The sequence below is a fragment of the Salmo salar genome, chromosome 07 (genome assembly GCF_965601325.2).
Source record: "Salmo salar chromosome 07, fSalSal1, whole genome shotgun sequence".
NCBI classification, from domain to species: Eukaryota; Metazoa; Chordata; class Actinopteri; order Salmoniformes; family Salmonidae; genus Salmo; species Salmo salar.
This window is the reverse complement of record NC_138297.1, coordinates 26072271-26093362: the sequence shown is the minus strand read 5'-3', so window position 1 is coordinate 26093362 and position 21092 is coordinate 26072271. Positions and strand designations below refer to the sequence as shown.

At 39.4% G+C, this 21092-nt stretch overlaps 1 protein-coding gene, 1 long non-coding RNA gene and 1 pseudogene across 3 annotated transcripts in view; 2 read left to right on the top strand and 1 right to left on the bottom strand.

Annotated features, from left to right (window-relative positions):
- The first annotated feature begins 1909 nt into the window (after nt 1-1909).
- On the top strand, nt 1910-13299 carry LOC106608838 (uncharacterized). Its single transcript, XM_014207010.3, has 12 exons — nt 1910-2195; nt 2400-2546; nt 7519-7615; nt 7753-7898; nt 8052-8122; nt 8222-8353; nt 8567-8662; nt 8978-9106; nt 9295-9423; nt 10062-10096; nt 10243-10277; nt 10375-13299. Exons 2-12 carry the CDS (start codon nt 2444-2446, stop codon nt 11421-11423), a joined length of 2022 nt encoding a protein of 673 aa, XP_014062485.2. The 5' UTR covers nt 1910-2195; nt 2400-2443; the 3' UTR covers nt 11424-13299.
- A 2112-nt stretch (nt 13300-15411) lies between these two features.
- Nucleotides 15412-21092, bottom strand: part of LOC106608842 (uncharacterized) — a 70876-nt pseudogene continuing 65195 nt past the window's right edge. The window contains exons 3-4 of the transcript XR_014392890.1: nt 16127-16301; nt 15412-15854 (exon numbers count right to left, since the gene is read on the bottom strand). The product of XR_014392890.1 is annotated as an uncharacterized LOC106608842 (transcript). The remainder of the gene's footprint in view (nt 15855-16126; nt 16302-21092) is intronic.
- LOC123743757 (uncharacterized) lies at nt 17547-20461 on the top strand. Its single transcript, XR_006770587.2, has 3 exons — nt 17547-17965; nt 18073-18206; nt 18707-20461. It is a non-coding gene; the product is annotated as an uncharacterized LOC123743757 (long non-coding RNA).

Genomic DNA, 21092 nt, shown 5'->3' with positions numbered 1-21092 from the left:
TAGGCCTATGTTTCCCATTTCTTTACAGGTATAAGTATAAGTGTTATAAGTTATAAGTGTTTGTTACAAATTTTTGGTCAGCTCAGTCAGATAATTTGAGTAAATCAAAGTAATGTGAACTTTTGGGGGTGACACTTAAACTATAGGCTATCAATGAGAGTACCCTAGCCTATATTTACAATAATAATATATTTATTTGATAAATAGATACAATTCAAACATTAGCTTAAATGGCCACATGACCTACATGTTACATGACAAGTAAACCCAATGTCCTTAAACGGGAAGTATGCGATTAGAAAAACAACAAACTGTCCGCCCCACCACTTGTTTTGGTAAAAAGTTGAGGGATGGCGCAGCGGCACTGTACAGATATAACTTCTCAAATTCACAGACGGAGCTATGGGTGCAAGGATTGACCTACAGTTTTAACCCTTGTGTTAAACAGACTCTAAAGTGTTTGTTTATAATAACAGTCCCAGTTCTTCTCTGTCCTGGAAGTGGCACCCAAATGGTGGAAAAAGCTTCCCCCTTATGTCAGCACAACTCTTCCAAAAAAGTCTTAAAACCTACCTCTTCAAAAAGTATCTTAATTAATTCAAGAGCACTCGCCCCCAACCCAAAGAAAATGATAAAAAAATAAAAAACGAACTCTCTAACACCCTTGCCTTTCTTGCACTAACACTTGCGGATGTCTTTTCTTGCTAGACTTTTCTGATATTTGTTTTATTGAGGAAAAATTATACTTAAGGTTTAGTTAAGGTTTATTTTGACAGTACACATTTGCAGCTAAAAGCTGAATTGCAGCATACATAAGCCTATGTAAGTAATATGAGACGTAGTATACAATATTAGTTAAGCAGCATTAAGCAGTCTCACAAAGTAAGGCATAGGGCCGTTGTAACATCTGTCAGTCCAAATAGGGGGGAGGTTCAGTTTGTGACTGGACCGGGTAAGTGTTTTACTTACTATGATTGTGATTGGTGGTTAGCTACCATAAAGCAGCAATCAGCAGGTGAAAGAATAACAAAGCGTAATCCCCACCCGTTTGGTTAAAAAGCTGAGGGATGGGGGTGGAGAAATGTAATCATGCACAAATTCGTAGACAGAGCTATGGATGCAATGACTGACCATCCATGATCTCAAAATTATAGTTTTAACCATGTTTTGTGGCTGTAGTTTGTTTACATTTACTTTGTTTACAAACATTGGAGTAAAACTAGCTTATATTATGGGGTATGACAGTTGAGGCATTAATAAGTTATATTCTTCAAGAATCAATGGGTGCATATCAAGTCCAGAAATTGATGTAGAAAATGCAGATTGGCCCTTTTAGATCAATGCACTAAATATGTGTCCCTCTGGCTTTGCTAAATTACTAAAATGTCAAATTTAAAAATTAGTATTATATAATGGGTTCTGATGGGGTAAGACCAATAATGTACATAAACACTGGATTGGTTTTGCTGTGTATTGGCCATTGCAAGGCTTTGAAGCCACCAGTTGGCTATATTGGCACTCCCACAGTAGTAGCAGTCCACCATAGGAATGATTGGAATTCTACAGTATTTCAATTCAATGTTTCAAGGACAAAATTACACGATTGTAAGTATTTTTGTTGTAGTGGGGACAGTAACGGTACTCTCTACAAAAATACTTTAAGGAAAATGTTTTATGTATGTTTTATGTTGAGCTCACATAATTTGAGAGTATGCATTAATGTGTCTGTAATAGAATAAACGTGTCAATAACGAATGTAGACATTAATAAATGCTTTTCTATAGCTTCCCAAATCTTTTTGAGGAGTACCAAGATGGCTGCGCATATTCAGCGCCAAATGTTAGTCATCCAGGGTTTATACACATCATTGGGTAAGACAAGTGAACAAAGCACATGAGGCATTTATTCACAAAGAAACAATGTCTATTTATTGGAAAATGTACCAATCGCAGACTGTAGCTTTAATAACCGTTTAAAAAAAAAATCTAATTATATTTCCTTGTTAATTGCTCTAGTCTAGACCTTACTTGAGTTAGTAGGTGTTACGCATATTTTGTGTGTCTTTTAAAATCGTCCCATGTAGTCGTTTTGCTGCTGAGTTAGGTGCGGTGACTACTGGAAACGCAGAAATCGAAAGTGAAGTTCCTTGGGAACAATCGGAGACCACACTTTCAACGAGCTCTACGACGACATCGGTATTTTTTCAGTCATTTATAGCCTTATCACCTTTGTAGTTGTGTACAGTCGCTATGTTTCATTTTCCAAAGATGTATGATCAAACCCAAGTAGGTTTGTTCATTCATTGTTCATTATCAGTGGATTTTTGTTAATTAAGGTGCACTTTTCATCATTTGAAGTGGTGTATCTAAGCTTCATGATTTGATGTTTTCGCTTCACAGTATTGCATATTTCAATATTGAATATTTCTGGAGATTGTTCAGACATGGATCATTTCTGTAACTCCAAAGTCTCAGATCAAGAAGAGAAACAAGTTAACATAGTAGAGATGTTCAAAAGGAAACTCAACATCATATCAGATGTGTGTGGTAAGTAATAATACTAATCTACCAACCTGATATAATTTACACGTAGGTTGTAACATGGCTAATCATTCTGTTCATTCGACGTTGGTATGCTAAACAAATCATTGGCATGTAGCTAGAGATTCAATGATGATGAGAGATAAGAACTAAAATAAATAATGATTTAATAAAATATCCAATAGGCCTACATAGGCCGTACTGCGCTGGTTAATTAAATTGTTTAAGGTTTCCCTGGTTAATTATTAGTTTCACGTTCATTCTTGGGCAGGCTAGCCTTCTGGCATGGGAGATCGCGTTTGTAAGATGATTCAGGGTTGGGTAGGTTACTTTCTAAATGTAATTCGTTACAGTTAGTAGTTATCTTGTAATCAGTAACGAATCTTTTGGATTACCCCAAACTCAGTAACGTAATCTGATTACATTCAGTTACTTGTAGATTACTTTCCTCTTAGAGGCAATAGAAGAATACATAAATGTATGTTACCAATTGACCGACATCTGTTGCAGGATAAATCAATGTTAAAGTTTACATAGCTGGCCATATATTGATGTTTACTTTATGGGTTGATTATGTAGGCTTCTTCTAACCCATCGCTTTCTACTACATATAATAATAAGATTAAATTATATCTTTACATTAAAAACCAGTCTATAGAATTCCAGTCATTCCTATAAATCTTATACCCCTTGATCTTCAAGAATAGGACATTGAAATATGGATGTATAGATTAACCACATTGTTTTACCTGAGCATGACCCCCAAAACGAAGGACTTATTAGCCAGCCCTACTCTGTTGTTTATAAGTGTGTTGTCATGTAGGGCTGACTGGGCTCATTGATTCGAGTTGAAAAATAATTGCTGCGCTCATGGAATGACATGCTTTGAGCACTACTGAAAAGTGCTATTTACATGTGAAAAATGAATGCCATATGCTGCATTTGCTATAGACCTATTGTTTACCTTTTTGTTGGTGACACTTTGATATCTTGATAATATGCAGCTGAAACAATAACAAAACGTCTGCCCCGCCTCTGTTTTGGTAAAAAGCTGAGGGATGGGCCTGGAGAAATTTAACCACACTCAGATTAATAGACACAGCAATGGATGCAAAGACTGACCATCCATGATATCAAAATTATTGTTTTAACCATGATATGAGGCTATAGTGTTTGTTTACATTTACAATGTTTACAAACATTGGAGAAAAACAAGCTTATATTTTGGGTTCTCATGGAGTGTGACAGTTGAACTAAGCTCATGAGGCATTTATAAGTTATATTCTTCAATAATCAATGGACATATACAGTTGAAGTCGGAAGTTTACATACACTTAAGTTGGAGTCATTAAAACTTGTTTTTCAACCACTCCACACATTTATTGTTAACAAACTATAGTTTTGGCAAGTCGGTTAGGACATCTACTTTGTGTACAGATTATTTCACTTATACTTCACTGTATCACAATTCCAGTGGGTCAGAAGTTTACATACACGAAGTTGACTGTGCCTTTAAACAGCTTGGAAATTCCAGAAAATTATGTCATGTCTTTAGAAGCTTCTGATAGGCTAATTGACATCATTTGAGTCAATTGCAGGTGTACCTGTGGATGTATTTCAAGGCCTACCTTCAAACTCAGTGCCTCTTTGCTTGACATCATGGGAAAATCAATAGAAATCAGCCAAGACCTCAGAAAAACAATTGTAGACCTCCACAAGTCTGGTTCTCCCTTGGGAGTAATTTCCAAATGCCTGAAGGTACCACATTCATCTGCACAAACAATAGTACGGAAGTATAAACACCATGGGATCACGCAGCCGTCATACCGCTCAGGAAGGAGACGCGTTCTGTCTCCTAGAGATGAACGTACTTTGGGCGAAAAGTGCAAATCAATCCCAGAACAGCAGCAAAGGACCTTGTGAAGCTGCTGGAGGAAACAGGTACAAAAGTATCTATGTCCACAGTAAAACGAGTCCTATATCGACATAACCTGAAAGGCCGCTCAGCAAGGAAGAAGCCAGTGCTCCAAAACCGCCATAAAAAAGCCAGACTACGGTGCAACTGCACATGGGGACAAAGATTGTACTTTTTGGAGAAATGTCCTCTGGTCTGATGAAACAAAAATAGAACTGTTTGGCCATAATGACCATTGTTATGTTTGGAGGAAAAAGGGGGAGGCTTGCAAGCAGAAGAACACCATCCCAACCGTGAAGCACGGGGGCGGCAGCATCATGCTGTGGGGATGTTTTTTTCTCAAATGACGTGCCCAAAGTAAACTGCCTGTTGCTCAGGCCCTGAAGCCAGGATATGCATATAATTGGTACCACTGGAAAGAAAACACTCTGACGTTTGTAGAAATGTTAAAATAATGTAGGAGACTATAACACAATAGATATGGTTGGAGTAAATCCAAAGAAAAACCAACCGGAATTTGTATTCTTTTGAGAGCCCATGCTCTTCCAATGGAACGTATAGGGAAATAATTGAATCTAGCTCCCAGTATGCAATTCCCAGGGCTTCAACTGGGTGTCAGTAGTCTTTGTTCAAGGTTTCAAGCTTGTTTCTTCCAAAACGAGTAAGAAATATGAGTTTTACTATAGGGACACAGACTCGGAAATTTGTGTATGCGTGCATGATGAAGAGGATGCGCACCTGCGGATATCTCTTTCCTATTGAACATACTTCTTTCCATATGAAATATTATAGTTTAATTACATTTTAGGGTATCTGAGGATTAACCTCTATGGGCTAGGTGGGACGCTTGCGTCCCACCTACTCAACAGCCAGTGTAATCCCGTGGCGCGTTATTCAAATACCTTAGAAATGCAAAACCTTCAATTTTTCAAACATATGACTATTTTACACCATTTTAAAGATAAGACTCTCGTTAATCTAACCACACTGTCCGATTTCAAAAAGGCTTTACAACGAAAGCAAAACATTAGATTATGTCAGCAGAGTACCCAGCCAGAAATAATCAGACACCCATTTTTCAAGCTAGCATATAATGTCACATAAACCCAAACCACAGCTAAATGTAGCACTAACCTTTGATGATCTTCATCAGATGACAACCCTAGGACATTATGTTATACAATACATGCATGTTTTGTTCAATCAAGTTCATATTTATATCAAAAACCAGCTTTTTACATTAGCATGTGACTAGCATGTGACTAGCATTCCCACCGAACACTGCCGGTGAATTTACTAAATTACTCACGATAAACGTTCACAAAAAGCATAACAATTATTTTAAGAATTATAGATACAGAACTCCTCTATGCACTCGATATGTCCGATTTTAAAATAGCTTTTCGGTGAAAGCACATTTTGCAATATTCTCAGTAGATAGCCCGGCATCACAGGGCTAGCTATTTAGACACCCAGCAAGTTTAGCACTCATCAAAGTCAGATTTACTATAAGAAAAATGTTATTACCTTTGCTGTCTTCGTCAGAATGCACTCCCAGGACTTCTACTTCAATAACAAATGTTGGTTTGGTCCAAAATAATCCATTGTTATATCCAAACAGCGGCGTTTTGTTCGTGCGTTCAAGACACTATCCGAAAGGGTAAATAAGGGTGACGAGCATGGCGCAATTCGTGACAAAAAAATTCTAAATATTCCATTACCGTACTTCGAAGCATGTCAACCGCTGTTTAAAATCAATTTTTATGCCATTTTTCTCATAAAAAAGCGATAATATTCCGTCCGGGAATCTGCGTTTAGGTAAACAGACAAAAGAAAAGAAAGCATTCGGTCGACTCGGGCACGCGCCTAAGCCCATAGTACTCTGAGCGGCCACTTGCCAAAAGCGATAAAGTGTTTCAGCCAGAGCCTGGCTGAAACATATCGTTCAGCTTTTTCCCGGGCTCTGAGAGCCTATGGGAGCCGTAGGAAGTGTCACGTTATTGCAAAGATCCTCAGTCTTCAATAAAAAGAGCCAAGATGAAACACAACTTCTCAGACAGGCCACTTCCTGCATGGAATCTTCTCAGGTTTTGGCCTGCCATATGAGTTCTGTTATACTCACAGACACCATTCAAACAGTTTTAGAAACTTTAGGGTGTTTTCTATCCAAAGCCAATAATTATATGCATATTCTAGTTACTGGGCAGGAGTAGTAACCAGATTAAATCGGGTACGTTTTTTATCCGGCTGTGTCAACACTGCCCCCTAGCCCTAACAGGTTAAATAGAAACATATTTTGACTTGTTGAAACAAAGTTTATGGGTACATTTTCGGATTCCTATCATGGCACGTTGAACGAGTGGATTACTCAAATCGATGGCGCCAACTAAATGGACTTTTTGGGATATAAAGAAGGATTTTATCTAACAAAACGACACTACATGTTATAGCTGGGACCCTTTGGATGACAAATCAGAGGCAGATTTTCAAAAAGTGAATATTTAATTGCTATTTGTGAATTTATGAAACCTGTGCCGGTGGAAAAATATTTTGATGTGGAGCGCCGTCCTCAAACAATCGCATGGCATGCTTTTGCTGTAAAGCCTACTGTAAATCGGACAGTGCAGTTACATGAACAATAATTTAAGCTTTTAACCGATATAAGACACTTGTATGTACCTAAATGTTTAATATCCATCATTTTTATTATTATTTATTTGAATTCCGCACCCTCCAGTTTCACCGGAAGTTGTCCCACTAGCGGGACGCCTAGTTAAGCACATTTATACTCCTGAACTTATTTAGGCTTGCCATAACCAAGGGGTTGAACTTATTGACTCAGCTTTTAATTTTTAATTAATTTGTACAAATTTCGTAAAACATAACTCCACTTTGACATTATGGGGTATTGTGTGTAGGCCAGTGACAATTGTTTAAAAAATGTAATCCATTTTAAATTCAGGCTGTAACACAGAAAAATGTGGGAAAAATCAAGGGGTGTGAATACTTTCTGAAGATACTGTAGTACCAGGCCTTCGACTTAAATTGATGTCCATATTTCAGATTACCATGGCCTGTATAATCAAGGAGCAACCTGTTATTTGAACAGTGTGCTACAGGTCCTCTTCATGACCAATGATTTCAAAGAAGCCATAGACAGGTTTGGATTCTTTTTATGCGTTTTATCGTATTTAAAATGCCTGTACTGGATTTAGTGAGCTGCCAAGCACTAGCCTTCTTGAATAGTCTTAGATGAATCTCAAAATAATGAATAGGCAATCAAATGTCTCCCTACAGCCAAGTGTTTGAACAAGAACAACAACAGGAGCCGGAGCCAGAGAACAAGACTGGAGTTGGTCCTCAGTTGAAAAAGTTGTTTGAGATTTTAAAGACAAGCAATGCTGGCACAGAGGACATCTCATCAAAACTGGGAATTGAAAATGGTGAGTTTAGCTATCGTAGCTCACATGGAATATGCGTTTTGTGCATCGTTAACTTTCGTAACTTGTGATCATAGTAAATATATTTAAGTGCATAATATTATCCTGTAGTATTAGCCTGCCATCTGAGTGATAGATTTGATTTTTGACACACAGTATTTGAGCAACAAGATGCTGCTCAGTATCTAGAGAAGATTTTAAGCCTGGTCAAAGCCGATGTGTCCAAGGTAATAAATCACTGATAAATGAACAGTTCTGAAGTAATGCATCTATGAAACTAATGGTATGACAAGAAGGCAAAGATTATATCTAATGTTTGTCTTTAGATCTTCAAAGGACAATTGAGACACACCTCCACCTGTTCAGAAGGTCATCCAATTAGTGATAAAAGTCGTCCATTTTGGTCTCTGCCACTCTCGATGAAAGATTCCTCAGGCTTCAACAAAATGTACAGTGTGGTAAGGAACACTATCACCTGTTAGCAACTAAAATGTTTGCATTGGAGGCAAATATGATTATATCTATATGTAAACAGTATAATTTATGTAAAAGTGTAATTAAATGTCCTCTCAGTATAATCAGACAACTATTGACTATCATTTTTGGCAAATATCCCAGTCAAAGGCAAACATAGCTATGTTTAATGTTCTTTCTGTTTATGTTGTTTTTAGGACGATTGCTGGAACGAGTTTTTCAGGTCTTCAACAGTTAGTGGGGACAATAAGATGTACTGTGATTGCTGTGACGAGAAAGCAGATGCAACCATTGTGAGTAGGGATTTTTTGAATTCTCCTTTAATTTCCCAAATTAATTATTCCACCTTGAACTGTGGCCAGTTCTGCCTCGAGGGCAGAAACAAATGTGATTGATTATGTTTAGAAACGTAATTCTAATTGGTTATGGTTTGGGTTGTGCCCTGCATCCACCTCCAAACGTCCACTGGGAAAAGGAGAACGCCACTGAGTAAGATTTTCACTGTGCAAGATACTGTGTCTCTCTCTAGTGGATAACATAATCAGGACTAAAAGTACTGAATATTATAATATATGTATAATGTCTATGGCTACATTTTGTGTCATCAGGAATATCAGATGAAAGATTACCCAGAGATTCTGACTCTACTCCTCAAGAGGTTTCAGTTTGACTACAATAGGATGGATTATGTCAAAATCGACTGCTATGTGGAAGTGCCTTACACATTGCAGACAGCGGTATTACAATTATTATTATTTACAACGTAATTCATACAATGGGTTCTGTTATCACACATTTTCTCATTTGGCTACTCAGTTGGATATTTACATACTATGTTGATGGTACATAAAGAGCCAAAAAATCCAGTGATGTCCCTATCTGCAGTTCATGACACTTTTTTGATTGATCCACCATCTCTGAACAGAGGTATACATATGAACTCTATGCCATTGTGGACCATGTGGGAAGTCTAAGAGGTGGACATTACACAGCTAAAATCAAGTCCCACGAAGATCAGAAGTGGTATGTGTTTGATGACACCTGCGTTAGACTGGTAAGGGAGTTTATTTTATAGAAGGGTATATGACTAGATAGATATCATCATTATCTGCTTTTTATATGACCCTGTTAATAGACAAGGGCTATGTCTCATCTGTTTAACAGATCAGAATGTGGGTGAGGTTGTAAACAAGTTGTGAGGTTTCAAGTGAGAATATAGTGTATTGGGTTGGATGGGAAACCAGCACTAATACCGCAGTAGTCATTTAAAGCTACATTCTGGGATTCGAAAAACAGCTAAACCACTTACCATTTGTTTTGGTATTCAGCTGAGGGATGGGGCTAGGGAAATTGAACCCCTCTCAAATTCATAGACAGCACTGTAGACGAAAGTTCAAGACATCCAAGCGATACTTTAATCACATTTTGAAGATATACATTTTTTGTTTATGTTATTGTTGTAAAGAATGGAGTAATAACACTTTATATTGTGGGTTATGATAAAGACAGACAGTTGTGCAAATCTCATGATGAATTCATAAGTTATATTTTTCAATAATAAATGAATAGATATCAAGAATTGAAATGACCAAGTTTCCCAAATCCCAGACTGTAGCTTTACATAATGCTATATGTCATCCAAGGCCATTGTATACCATTTTATCGATCACCATTATTTTCCCTCTGTTACAGCTCAATCAACAGCCATTTATGCAAGGTTTTGAAACGTAAGAGTTATTATTTGTCTGTATTTTATACATCTCATGAAGCATGGTTGAATATAATGACTACATAAAATTATAGAACACAAATACATCTTTAAAAAACACTATTTCTTTATTAATTTGTATGATAACGCTTATTTTTCCATTAGATCCCGAAGAGCTTACTTGCTTATGTACAAGAAATGTAAGTAAACTAAAGCTAACTATTATATGTAATACCGCTCTAACACTAGTTATAGTGAACTGTGTATTGTACCTGTCACTTTCCATCCATTTCAAAGTGCATGCACCAGATCTTCAGATGAACCATGGAACCAGCCAAGACTGTTCACTCACTGACCCACAGTGCCAGTCCTTGCCAGCCAGTGGAGAAGGAGATGTGGCAGAGAAAAGAAAGGAGGGGGATCATGGCTTTGTTGATATTGCAGAGAAGAGGGAACAGGTGGGTGTGACAGAGACAGGAGAGGATAATGTAGCGAAGAGGGAACAGGTGGGTGTGACAGAGACAGGAGAAGATAATGCAGAGAAGAGGGAACAGGTGGGTGTGACAGAGACAGGAGAGGATAATGCAGAGAAGAGGGAACAGGTGGGTGTGACAGAGACAGGAGAGGATAATGCAGAGAAGAGGGAACAGGTGGGTGTGACAGAGACGGGAGAGGATAATGTAGAGAATAGGGAACAGGTGGGTGTGACAGAGACAGGAGAGGATAATGTAGAGAAGAGGGAACACGTGGGTGTGACAGAGACAGGAGAGGATAATGTAGAGAAGAGGGAACACGTGGGTGTGACAGAGACAGAAGAGGATAATGCAGGGAAGAGGGAACAGGGGGGCGTGACAAAGTCAGGAGAGGGTAATGCAGAAAAGATGGAACAGGGATGTGTGACAGAGACAGGAGAGGATAATGCAGCGAAGAGGGAACAGGGGTGTGTGTCAGAGACAGGAGAAGATAATGTAGAGAAGAGAGAACAGGGTGTGACAGAGACCAAGAGAGAACAGAGTGATATGTATGAGACAGGGGAGGATAACATAAAAAAGGGTGGTGTGGAAAGGGAAGGGGAAGGTGATGTTGTGCAAGCAAGAAGAGAGGATCCCAATGAGCCAAGTCAGTCCACACGGTCTCCTTGCTCTGTGAACACAAATGATAGCAGACAGACAGACTTGACTCTCAAAAGAAAAGGAGAGGACAAGCAAAAGGGAAGTGACGACATAAAAGAGGAAAAGATAGGAAGAGAGCAAAAGAAGAGCTCAGGAGAGGTTAAGAAGAAGAAGAAGAAGGAGAAGAAGGACAGAAAAAGAGGAAGGTTTAATAGGAGTCCCCTTTTTGTCTAAGTTATTTTTTTAAACGGATCCTCCTGAAATGCCATGCTCATCAACAACATAATGGTTGTTATAGTTCAGTCAGTCACAAATGAGACTGCATATAGGTTGCAAACCTCTTTCATATGTCTGGATGAGAAAGAAAACTACATTATTGAAATATACAGTACCAGTCAAACTTCTGGATACACCTACTCATTGTAGTGAAGACATTAAAACTATGAAATAACACATATGGAATCATGTATTAACCAGCAAATTGTTAAACAAATAAAAATATATTTTATATTTTAGATCCATCAAAGTAGCCACCCTTTGCCTTGATAACAGCTTTGCACACTCTTGGCATTCTCTCAAACAGCTTAATGAGTTAGTCACCTGGAATGCGTTTCAATTAGCAGGTGTGCCTTGTTAAAAGTTAAATAGTGGAATTTATTTTCTTTCGTTGAGCCAATCAGTTGTGTTGTGACAAGTTAGGGGTGGTATACAGAAGATAGCCCTATTTGGTAAAAGACCAAGTCCATATTATGGCAAGAACAGCTCAAATAAGCAAAGAGAAATAACAGTCCATCATTACTTTAAGACATGAAGGTCTGTCAATACGGAATATTTCAAGAACTTTGAAAGTTTCTTCAAGAGCAGTCGCAAAAACCATCAAGCGCTACGATGAAACTGGCTCTCACGAACATCCAAAATTAATCCAGATAATGCCATGATTAAGAATAATGAAGAAATCATAAATAATGATGAGTGAGAAAGTTACAAAGGCTACAACCCAGCTAACAACAAAAGCTCCCACAACTTAACAGAACGTTCCCTTAAGATTCTCATTAGGTCATTACTAAAGTTTTTGTGGAATGTTCCAGTTATGTGCAAGGACTGTTTCCAAGAGACCATTTCCTTAATGTAAAACACAACTGACCTTTTTATTCAATTAGGCAGGTCAGTTAAGAACAAATTCTTATTTACAATGACAGCCTATACCGGCCAAACCTGGGCCAATTGTGCTCTGCCCTATGGGACTCCCAACCACGGCCAGTTGTGATACAACCTGGATTCAAACCAGGGTCTGTAGTGACACCTCTAGCACTGAGATGCAGTGCCTTAGACCACAGCGCCACTCGGGAGCCCCAACCTGGAACGTTCTCAGAATATTCAATATTAATGTTCTAGAGACGTTTCATGGGAACTTTGCAAGAACATTGGTGTCCAGTTTTCTGTGTTACAAGAATATTCCATCAGCTTATCACCAAACTTAAACAGAACATGGTTGTCATGTTCTCAGAACATAATATATTAATGTTCTAGATATGTTTCATGGGAACAGTCTGCCTGGGGGCCTCTATCAAAAGTGTATTTGTATCAGCCATGCTATTTGAGTCATGCCATTCAGCTGTGCCCCTCACAGACAGACTAGAGTATCTTCACCAGTCACACACCATCCCGCTACACTGTCAGTCCCTGCATGTCTGATAACCTATCCAGTGTATAGGCCTACAGATCTCACTGTCAGACTGTTCTTGATATTTGTCTCAGAAGAGTATACATATTTTAAATATTCGTCCATCCACATCTATGTCCATGAATTTGCCCTTTGATATTACACTGTCCTTGAATGTGTTCGTATTCTAATATTTTATTATTGTTGTTGCATTGTCAAGGATTGTTTAGTGACACTTGTCACAATAGGAACACATTTATTACTAATTTCACTGTCACTGTTTTAAAACAAAGCATTTCTCCACTTCTACACCACTTAGATTTACTGTTTAATGAAATCTATGTGTTACTGATCCGTAAGAGTGTCCCACCCTGATCTGTTTCACCTGTCTTTGTGCTTGTCCCCCCTTCCTTTTGCCTGCCCCAATAATAAACCCCGAGACTCGTACTATCCGCTTCCTGTGTCTGCATCTGGGTCCTAGCCTGAGCCTTGATAAAAAGCCAATTCTTCATACATGATGTTTTTGCTGGGATGTGTTAGCCTAGTCCTTTTACATACAGTATAATGGGATGTATGATAAGACATCAGTTAAGATCTGCTCAGGCTCAGTATAAAAGGGACTTTTGAGTTGAAGCGTTTTGCTTTACCAGTAAAATACTGTATTATTGGGTAGATGTTTGCTACTGGTATAAGCATTTTCTTTTACTATTCTGATCTCGATAGTATCACTGATATTTAATAAGCTTACGTATCGGCCTAACGGCCTTCGTCAGAGCTTTTGTGAATTTTCTGAAAACAGCACCTCTATGTAGACCTAGCCCCACCCACATCCGTTCCACGTATGGAAAGGGGTTGGAGGCAAAGGAAAAATAAATAAGTGCAACCAAACATAACAATGTGCATTTCACAAACACTACAAAAGTGTATAAATAAGGCGCATTGAATACGTCCATAAAACCACAATGAGGACATAGCAAGTTTTCATTAATCATTGGGTACATCATATGAAAAACATCAGAGTAATCTTAAATAGGCACATAATTCATGTTCAAATTCACAACATAACATACATAGGCATTTCATCATTAATGTCTGAAATAATGTCTGAAGGGTGAAAATCCAAAAACATTCTCTTTTGCTCAGAGTATTATTAATATCACCTCCCCTGTCTGATATCTTGACTTTCTCTATGCCACAAAATCTAAAGGTAGAAATGTCATGTTTTAAGTCATTAAAATGTACTGCGACTGGATAATCCCTGTCGTTTCGTCTAATTGAACTTTTATGTTCACTAATTCTCTGTTTGAGAGAACGGGAGGTCTTACCGACATAGCAGAGCCCACATGGACATTTGATCATGTAAATAACATGGGTGGTGGAACACGTAATAATGTCATTTATTTGGAACCGTACAAAAACATCAGTAACAAACAGATGAAGTGTGTTACTCTTGTCAGTAGTTTATTACATTACATGACGACGCACATAAGCAACATGATAATAATTATAAGATGATATAGAAAACATAATTAACATAAAGTACTGAATCTACACACTATGAAACTCGCTTTGTATAATATCTAAGATTATAATATAAGATGATAAAAGAAAACATTCGGCTTCACATGAAGTACTGCGCACACAAATTCTCATTGTACAATATATGGAGAAGGTATCTAAACTAAACAAAAATATAAACGAAACATGTAAAGTGTTGGTCCCATGTTTCGTGAGATGAAGTAAAAAAATCCCTTAAATTTTCCAGACGTACAAAAAGCTAATTTCTCTCAAATTTTGTACACAAATTTGTTTACATCCCTGTTGGTGAGCATTTCTCATTTTCCAAGATTATCCATCCACCTGACAGGTGTGGCATATCAAGAAGCTGATTAAACAGCATGACCATTACACAGGTACACCTTGTGCTGGGGACAATAAAGGCCACTCTAAAATGTGCAATTTTGCCACACAACACAATGCCAGAGATGTCTAAAGTTTTGAGGGAGCGTGCAATTGGCATGCTGACTGCAGGAATGTCCACCAGAACTGTTGCCAGATAATTGAATGTTCATTTCTTTACCATAAGCCGCCTCCAATGTTGTTTTAACGAATTTGGCAGTATGTCCAACTGGCCTCACAACCGCAGACCACGTGTAACCACACCAGCCCAGGGCCTCCACATCTGGCTTCTTCACCTGCGGGATTGTCTGAGACCAGTCACCCGGACAGCTGATGAAACTGAGGAGTATTTCTGTCTATAATAAAGCCCTTTTGTGGGTAGAAACTCGTTCTGATTGGCTGGGTCTGGCTCCCAAGTGGGTGGGCCTATGCCCTCCCTGGCCCACGCATGGCTGTGCTCCTGCCAAGTCATGTGAAATCCATAGATTAGGGCTTAATCATTTGTATTTTTTATTTTTGTTCAGTACATAATCAACACAGACAAAGAAAACACAGAAAATAAATGTGTATGTGGAGCAGGATTTCTACTTAAGGGCTGTTCTGTTTGAGACAATCTAGGCAGAGTTTACAGTATGAAATGAATGAGAGGCACCTTTTATTTCAGTTTCTATGCCAGGTGGGTATAGAGGTCTGCCGAGGAGCCACTCCCTGAGTGCAGGGTGTGAAATATGAGCTGGTCTCCAAGCACTCAGGCGTGAGCTTAAGGCACACAAAGCAGAACTCTTAGACAGAGAACATTCTTACAACCAGTCTTGTCGTGTTCCACCCGTTGGTCACAAGTTGGACAGGCGCAACTGGAGGGGCAGTCGGTGACACCTGCCACCTGAGGGAGAGATGTGGTTTCACAGTTCTTCAGCAGTTCCAGGTCCTGGTTGATACAGCCATCGTTGTCACAGTGGTCAGAGTGTGGCCCGGGACCTTTCCACTGCTTCAGGCACTGCCAGCAGAACTCATACCTCTGACCTTTGTCTGCAGTGCACACTGTGCAGAAGACACAGGTTGGTAAGATTGTCTCTCTCTACAAATTTTCGGCAGACAGGGCACTAAAGACGGTAGGGTGAAAGGAAAGAGGGGAATGTTAGTATATCCATATTGTCTGCGTGCATAGAGATTCAGAATGATATAGCCTAATAAAAGATTTGCAATTACTAATTTTGGATAACACAGTAAAGAATCTCTGACCAAAGCTATGTACTGTAGTAGAGAGGTGATCTGTCCCCACCTAGTGTCTATAAATCTATTAGCTGTTCAAAGCTTCATAGTTGTCTATTATCATTACAGCAGTAAAAACAAACCTTTTAAAGAATTTGAACACTGATTTGCAATATGTGGCAGCATTCAAGGCAGCCATGGTCGTCTCGAAGTCATCATCAAATCATCTCCTCAGTGGTCAGAACAGCCAGCCTACGTACCTCCTGGTAAGACCACTCAGCACCACACTTCACAAAGGTGCCATCCTCAAGTGCAGGGCACAAAAACTTGAACTGACCCTGGGAGGACAAAGAAGAAAAGTTGTCAAGGTACAGATTGTCCTTAGGTACAGTACAAAGATCATCAGCGTATCGTATCGCCTCATATCATATTGTAGCATACCCTCACCAGTATTTTCCTCTGCCAAGACAGGAGTCACAAAGGCCTTGTTCAGTAATATTGGGTTGTTTTATTTTGTATTATAATTTTGTTAATTTTTTTTATTTCAGCCCCCTACTTCCCGCGGCTATACTGTCTGCCTGTCTGTGCATGCTGGGTGTGTGTGAACGTGTTATCATTTGGTATTCTAAAACTATCTTTTATTGTGTTACTTCATGGAGTGTTCTTTTTTTTTTCACGTTTCTACTGGCCGTGGCTAGACCTATTTGATTTGCATTACCATGTGTTGTCTAGGTCTTGTAATGTTGTGTTCATATAATGACATATTTAATAGAATATCTGTGGTTGTATTGCTGTGGGTTGTCATGTGGTTGTGTTGTATAGCTGGGATGGACTGCTCCCCCCGGGGTCAGATAGCAGTAAGGTGTATTATGAGAGAATCTGTGCATATCTGGTGTGTGTTTGTAGAAAGTTTAGTGTGTATGTATTGTCTGTACTTATGTAGCTGAGGGAGCATTGAGAAGTGGATCGCTGTCCACTTCTCATGACAACCCCTCCCCCTTCTTCTGTACAGGCAGGTACTGTTATTCTTTATGAATATCCCACACTTATCCTTATCTGAAAAGAAAACAACATTTATCTCATTGCTTTCTAAAGCTGTCCACTTCCTTTACCTCTGTTTGACTTGTGTTCTTCGTCTCTTAGTGGTTTAGGGTGTCATGATCTTCACCGCCACAAGGGGGAGTGCCAGACTGACCCTCCCCTGGATGGATGCCATATTTACAAACCTCTAAAGGTGGGTCTTCTGGTCTCGTTCACTTCAGTTTTACCTTTTTCCTAAACTCTGTTCTCCGTGACAACATTTTATTTTAAACACCTCTTCTCCTTCTTTACGATTTACGCAATGGTATGAGCCCTTCTTCAGCGTGCAAGGCGATGGCAATCAATGTCACAACAACAATACCACACAGGTGGGCATAATTATACATTCCCAGTCGGTACTGGCCCAATCAAGGAAGCAGTGTGGGAAACATAACAATCAAATAAAGATAAACACACAATAAAAATACATTATGACGTCTTTACCTAAATGTTTGCCCTATTTATAACCTGCTACAAAAACTAAGAAAAATAACATTATTCATTGAGGCCTGCTAGGGGCAACAGTGGCCAAGCAATCTATCCAATATGTTTCTCTTGGGAGAAGTAATGTATCCCTATCTCTTCCTCTACGTGGCGCCTTCACCAATTCAATGCCCATATAACGTAGGGCAAGTTTGTGTGTGTGTGTGTGTGTGTGTGTGTGTTTTGTGTATGTTCTTACACAGGTTCTTACACAGGTATGTTCTTACACAGCATATTTTTGTGAAACGTGTATGCAAGTGAACGCTAACCATCCTTTTCTTTTCTGACCATCTCCCTGTTCTCTCAGAACGTCTCCCTCTCTGTCAATGACTCTGTGGTGGGGTGTAGTTACAGACACAGGTGTACTGGGCTGAACAGTTACCAGGTACAGCTGTCTGGCTCAGATTGGATGGACTGCCCAGCTGGAGGGGCCATTGAGGTAACTTTGAGTTTGATGAGCTTGGATCACTATATTATCCAAGCGAAGTAAACCACCTTTTTACCCTGATTGTGTTCGTTCTTTTGTTCATTCATTAATTCATCCAGGTGACAGGATACAAAGGTTTAGTGTTCTGTCCTGACAAGAGGTTGTGTTATTACCCTGACATTGATCCCGCCATCAACAACCTGGCATCTCACTCTCCAGCTGCTTCCACGACAGGCCCAGTGACATCTGAGAAGTGAGTTTTTCTCACTTAAAATTGTAATTACTCTTTATTTCTACATTGGAAATGGATAAGTCTTTTAGAAGCCTGCCTACCTTGAGACACATTTTATCCAGCTTCCAGGTAGTACTGCATTCCATTCCATACATACAGTACATGCCATTTGATTTGCACCCTGTTCTGAAATACCGGTTTTGGCAATACAACGAATACAACAGGAGAGTTGGCTAAACACACAAACAGATCTAGTACCAGGCTAGTGAGTCGAATAGTAAACACTCTTTCTCTATCAGAGCATTCACTGTTCTGTAATACTCAATTGGTAAGTGTGAAGTATAAAGAGGCCCACATACCAGGTCTCTCTTATAAAAGAGGTCTTCTGACCTCAATGGGAATTTTACTGGATAAATAAAGGTTAAATACTTGAAAAAACATTGATATATATAATGCTGCGCCATTGTGAATAGAATTACCTCTATTATAATTTCTCTCCCTCTGATTCCTTGTTACATCAGAACTCGAACCCTGACACGGGCCTGACCTTTGACCCCAGCCCCTCCTTCTCCAGTGCCAGGGGTCAGTACAGACCTGTACTGTGGTTGCAGTCCTAGGGGTCAGTGCTGCTGTCTGTCTCCTGGCTGGCCTGATGGTGGCCTACAGGGGGTACCACTCCTCCAGAGTCAGGGTTCATGCTGAGGAAAGTGAATCAAATGACTGCTGATGGAAACTGGGACCCTATTATGGCCGTGAGAGTTTATAGCCAGAACTTCATTTTATTTTCAGTTGTTTGAGTGAAAAAAAAAGTATAATATCAACTCAACTTTTTTTTGGCAGGGGAAGAGGATAAACAATATATAGATTGTTGTTTTGTTTCTGTAATTTTGTATTATTTTTAAAAGATTATCAACAGCTTTTCCAGTTTGTGCTTTGGCAGTGAGATTACAGTACAATACTGAATACAGTGTTACATACAAATACATCATAAATACAGGCAGTAAAGTAGTAGAGATTCTCTCTCTTGCCTATTATTCAATCCCTCCATTCCCCAGGCAACCTCATCACCAGCTGACTGACAGAGTGGTGCTGGGTCCCATCACAGGAGAGCCGGCATGAGTCTTCTAGCTTGGGACTGTGGCTTGTCTTTTGTCCTGCGTCCTGTTTTGTGCGTTTTTGTGTTTGAATGTTGTAAACTCCCAAGTCTTACTAGTAAACATATACATTTTAACTGTCTGTGTGGTGGCCTGGGATCCTTAGAACCTGTTTTTGACAATTTCTCAGCAAATGTATTTTTCAGCTGCAGTACTGTTGTACTGTTCATCTGCTCTACTATATAGATCACGTTGATAACAATTTTCTCTTTTATCTGCACTCATGGCATGACAAAAGAGGGCACGACAAAACCTATTCCCCCTCAGGAGACTGAAAATATATGGCATGGGTCCTCAGATCCTCAAAAGGTTCTACAGCTACACCATCGAGAGCATCCTGACGGGTTGCATCACTGCCTGGTATGGCAACTGCTCGGCCTCCGACCGCAAGGCACTACAGAGGGTAGTACGTATGGCCCAGTACATCACTGGGGCCAAGCTTCCTGCCATCCAGGGCCTATATACCAGGCGGTGTCAGAGGAAGGCCCTAAAAATGGTTAAATACTCCAGCCACCCTAGTCATAGACTGTTCTCTCTTCTTCCGCACGGCAAGCAGTACCGGAGTGCCAGGTCTAGGTCCAAGAGGCTTCTAAACAGCTTCTACCTCCAAGAACATCTAATAAAATGGCTACCTGGACTATTTGCATTGCCCCCCCCCCACTTTTTACACTGCTGCTACTCTCTGTTATTATCTATTACCCCCTGTATATAGCCTCGTTACTGTTATTTTACTGCTGCTCTTCAATTATCTTTTACTTTTATTTATTCTTAGAACTGCATTGTTGGTTAAAAGCTTGTAAGCATTTCACTGTAAGGTGTTGTATTCAGCATATGTGACAAATAACATTTGATTTGATTGCTAATTATTTGACTTGTCACCATAGTCAGTGATACTCACTGGTATTCCCCTGAGCTCCCAAGTCATTTTACCGGTCCATCTGCATTTCCATCCTGCAAAATAATTGGAGCATAGCCATGGAGTTATAGGACGCTATGAGAAAAGACAATGCTCATTTCAATGCTTTATGGAACATAAAGCTGACAAAAGCAATAAAGAAAATGATCTAAAGATGACCTCTATGTTTATCAAAAGCATTGAGAATAAAATAACACTGGTTGGCACAGAGTCATGTTTTCTGAATGCAAAGTTCCTAACCAGAATGAGTGTGTACTTTTCAGCTGCTTAACCTAAGTATAGTCAAGCGGCTAAGCCCAAAAATTGTGGGCTTCATGATAAAGCCACAAAATTTCACACACAGCTAGGGCCTTTCTAAACAACTACTTTTGGCTATAGTGCCTTTGCAGATTTGGCCCTGATGGCTATTTACAATATGGCTGCCAACCAGATGCATGGGGCAATATTGGACAGGAGTCAAGAGTCACATGGCCATATCTTCACAAATAATAGGTACATAAGCCCGATTCAGACTTAGGAAATCTATTCCTTTTTTTAAGTGTTTTGATCTAAGCACTTCTCAGTAGTTGGTATTCAGATTTACTGTATGCAGGTGATTAACAGGATTTTCAGGTGTGGCTCCTGTGGCGGATGAATCAGAATTAGTTAGGTAACATAGATAATTAAGATGTTTATTTGTATAATATGCTTATGAGATACTTGTCATTAGGATGGCGTGCCCTTTGGACTCTGGTGTTGACAGTTGTACTTTTCCCTTAGCTAGGGCTCAGTCACTTGGGGCCCAGAGAGGGGAGAAGTCAGAATGAAACATTGTCTTCATATGTGAATGTGTCTTTA

Bases quoted from the DNA above. Each gene is read 5' to 3' on its own strand.
- LOC106608838 (XM_014207010.3), top strand. From the start codon at position 2,444: ATGGATCATTTCTGTAACTCCAAAGTCTCAGATCAAGAAGAGAAACAA. The intron at 2,547-7,518 runs GTAAGTAATAAT...TCCATATTTCAG, and splicing joins CATCATATCAGATGTGTGTG to ATTACCATGGCCTGTATAAT. The intron at 10,097-10,242 runs GTAAGAGTTATT...TTTTTCCATTAG, and splicing joins TTTATGCAAGGTTTTGAAAC to ATCCCGAAGAGCTTACTTGC.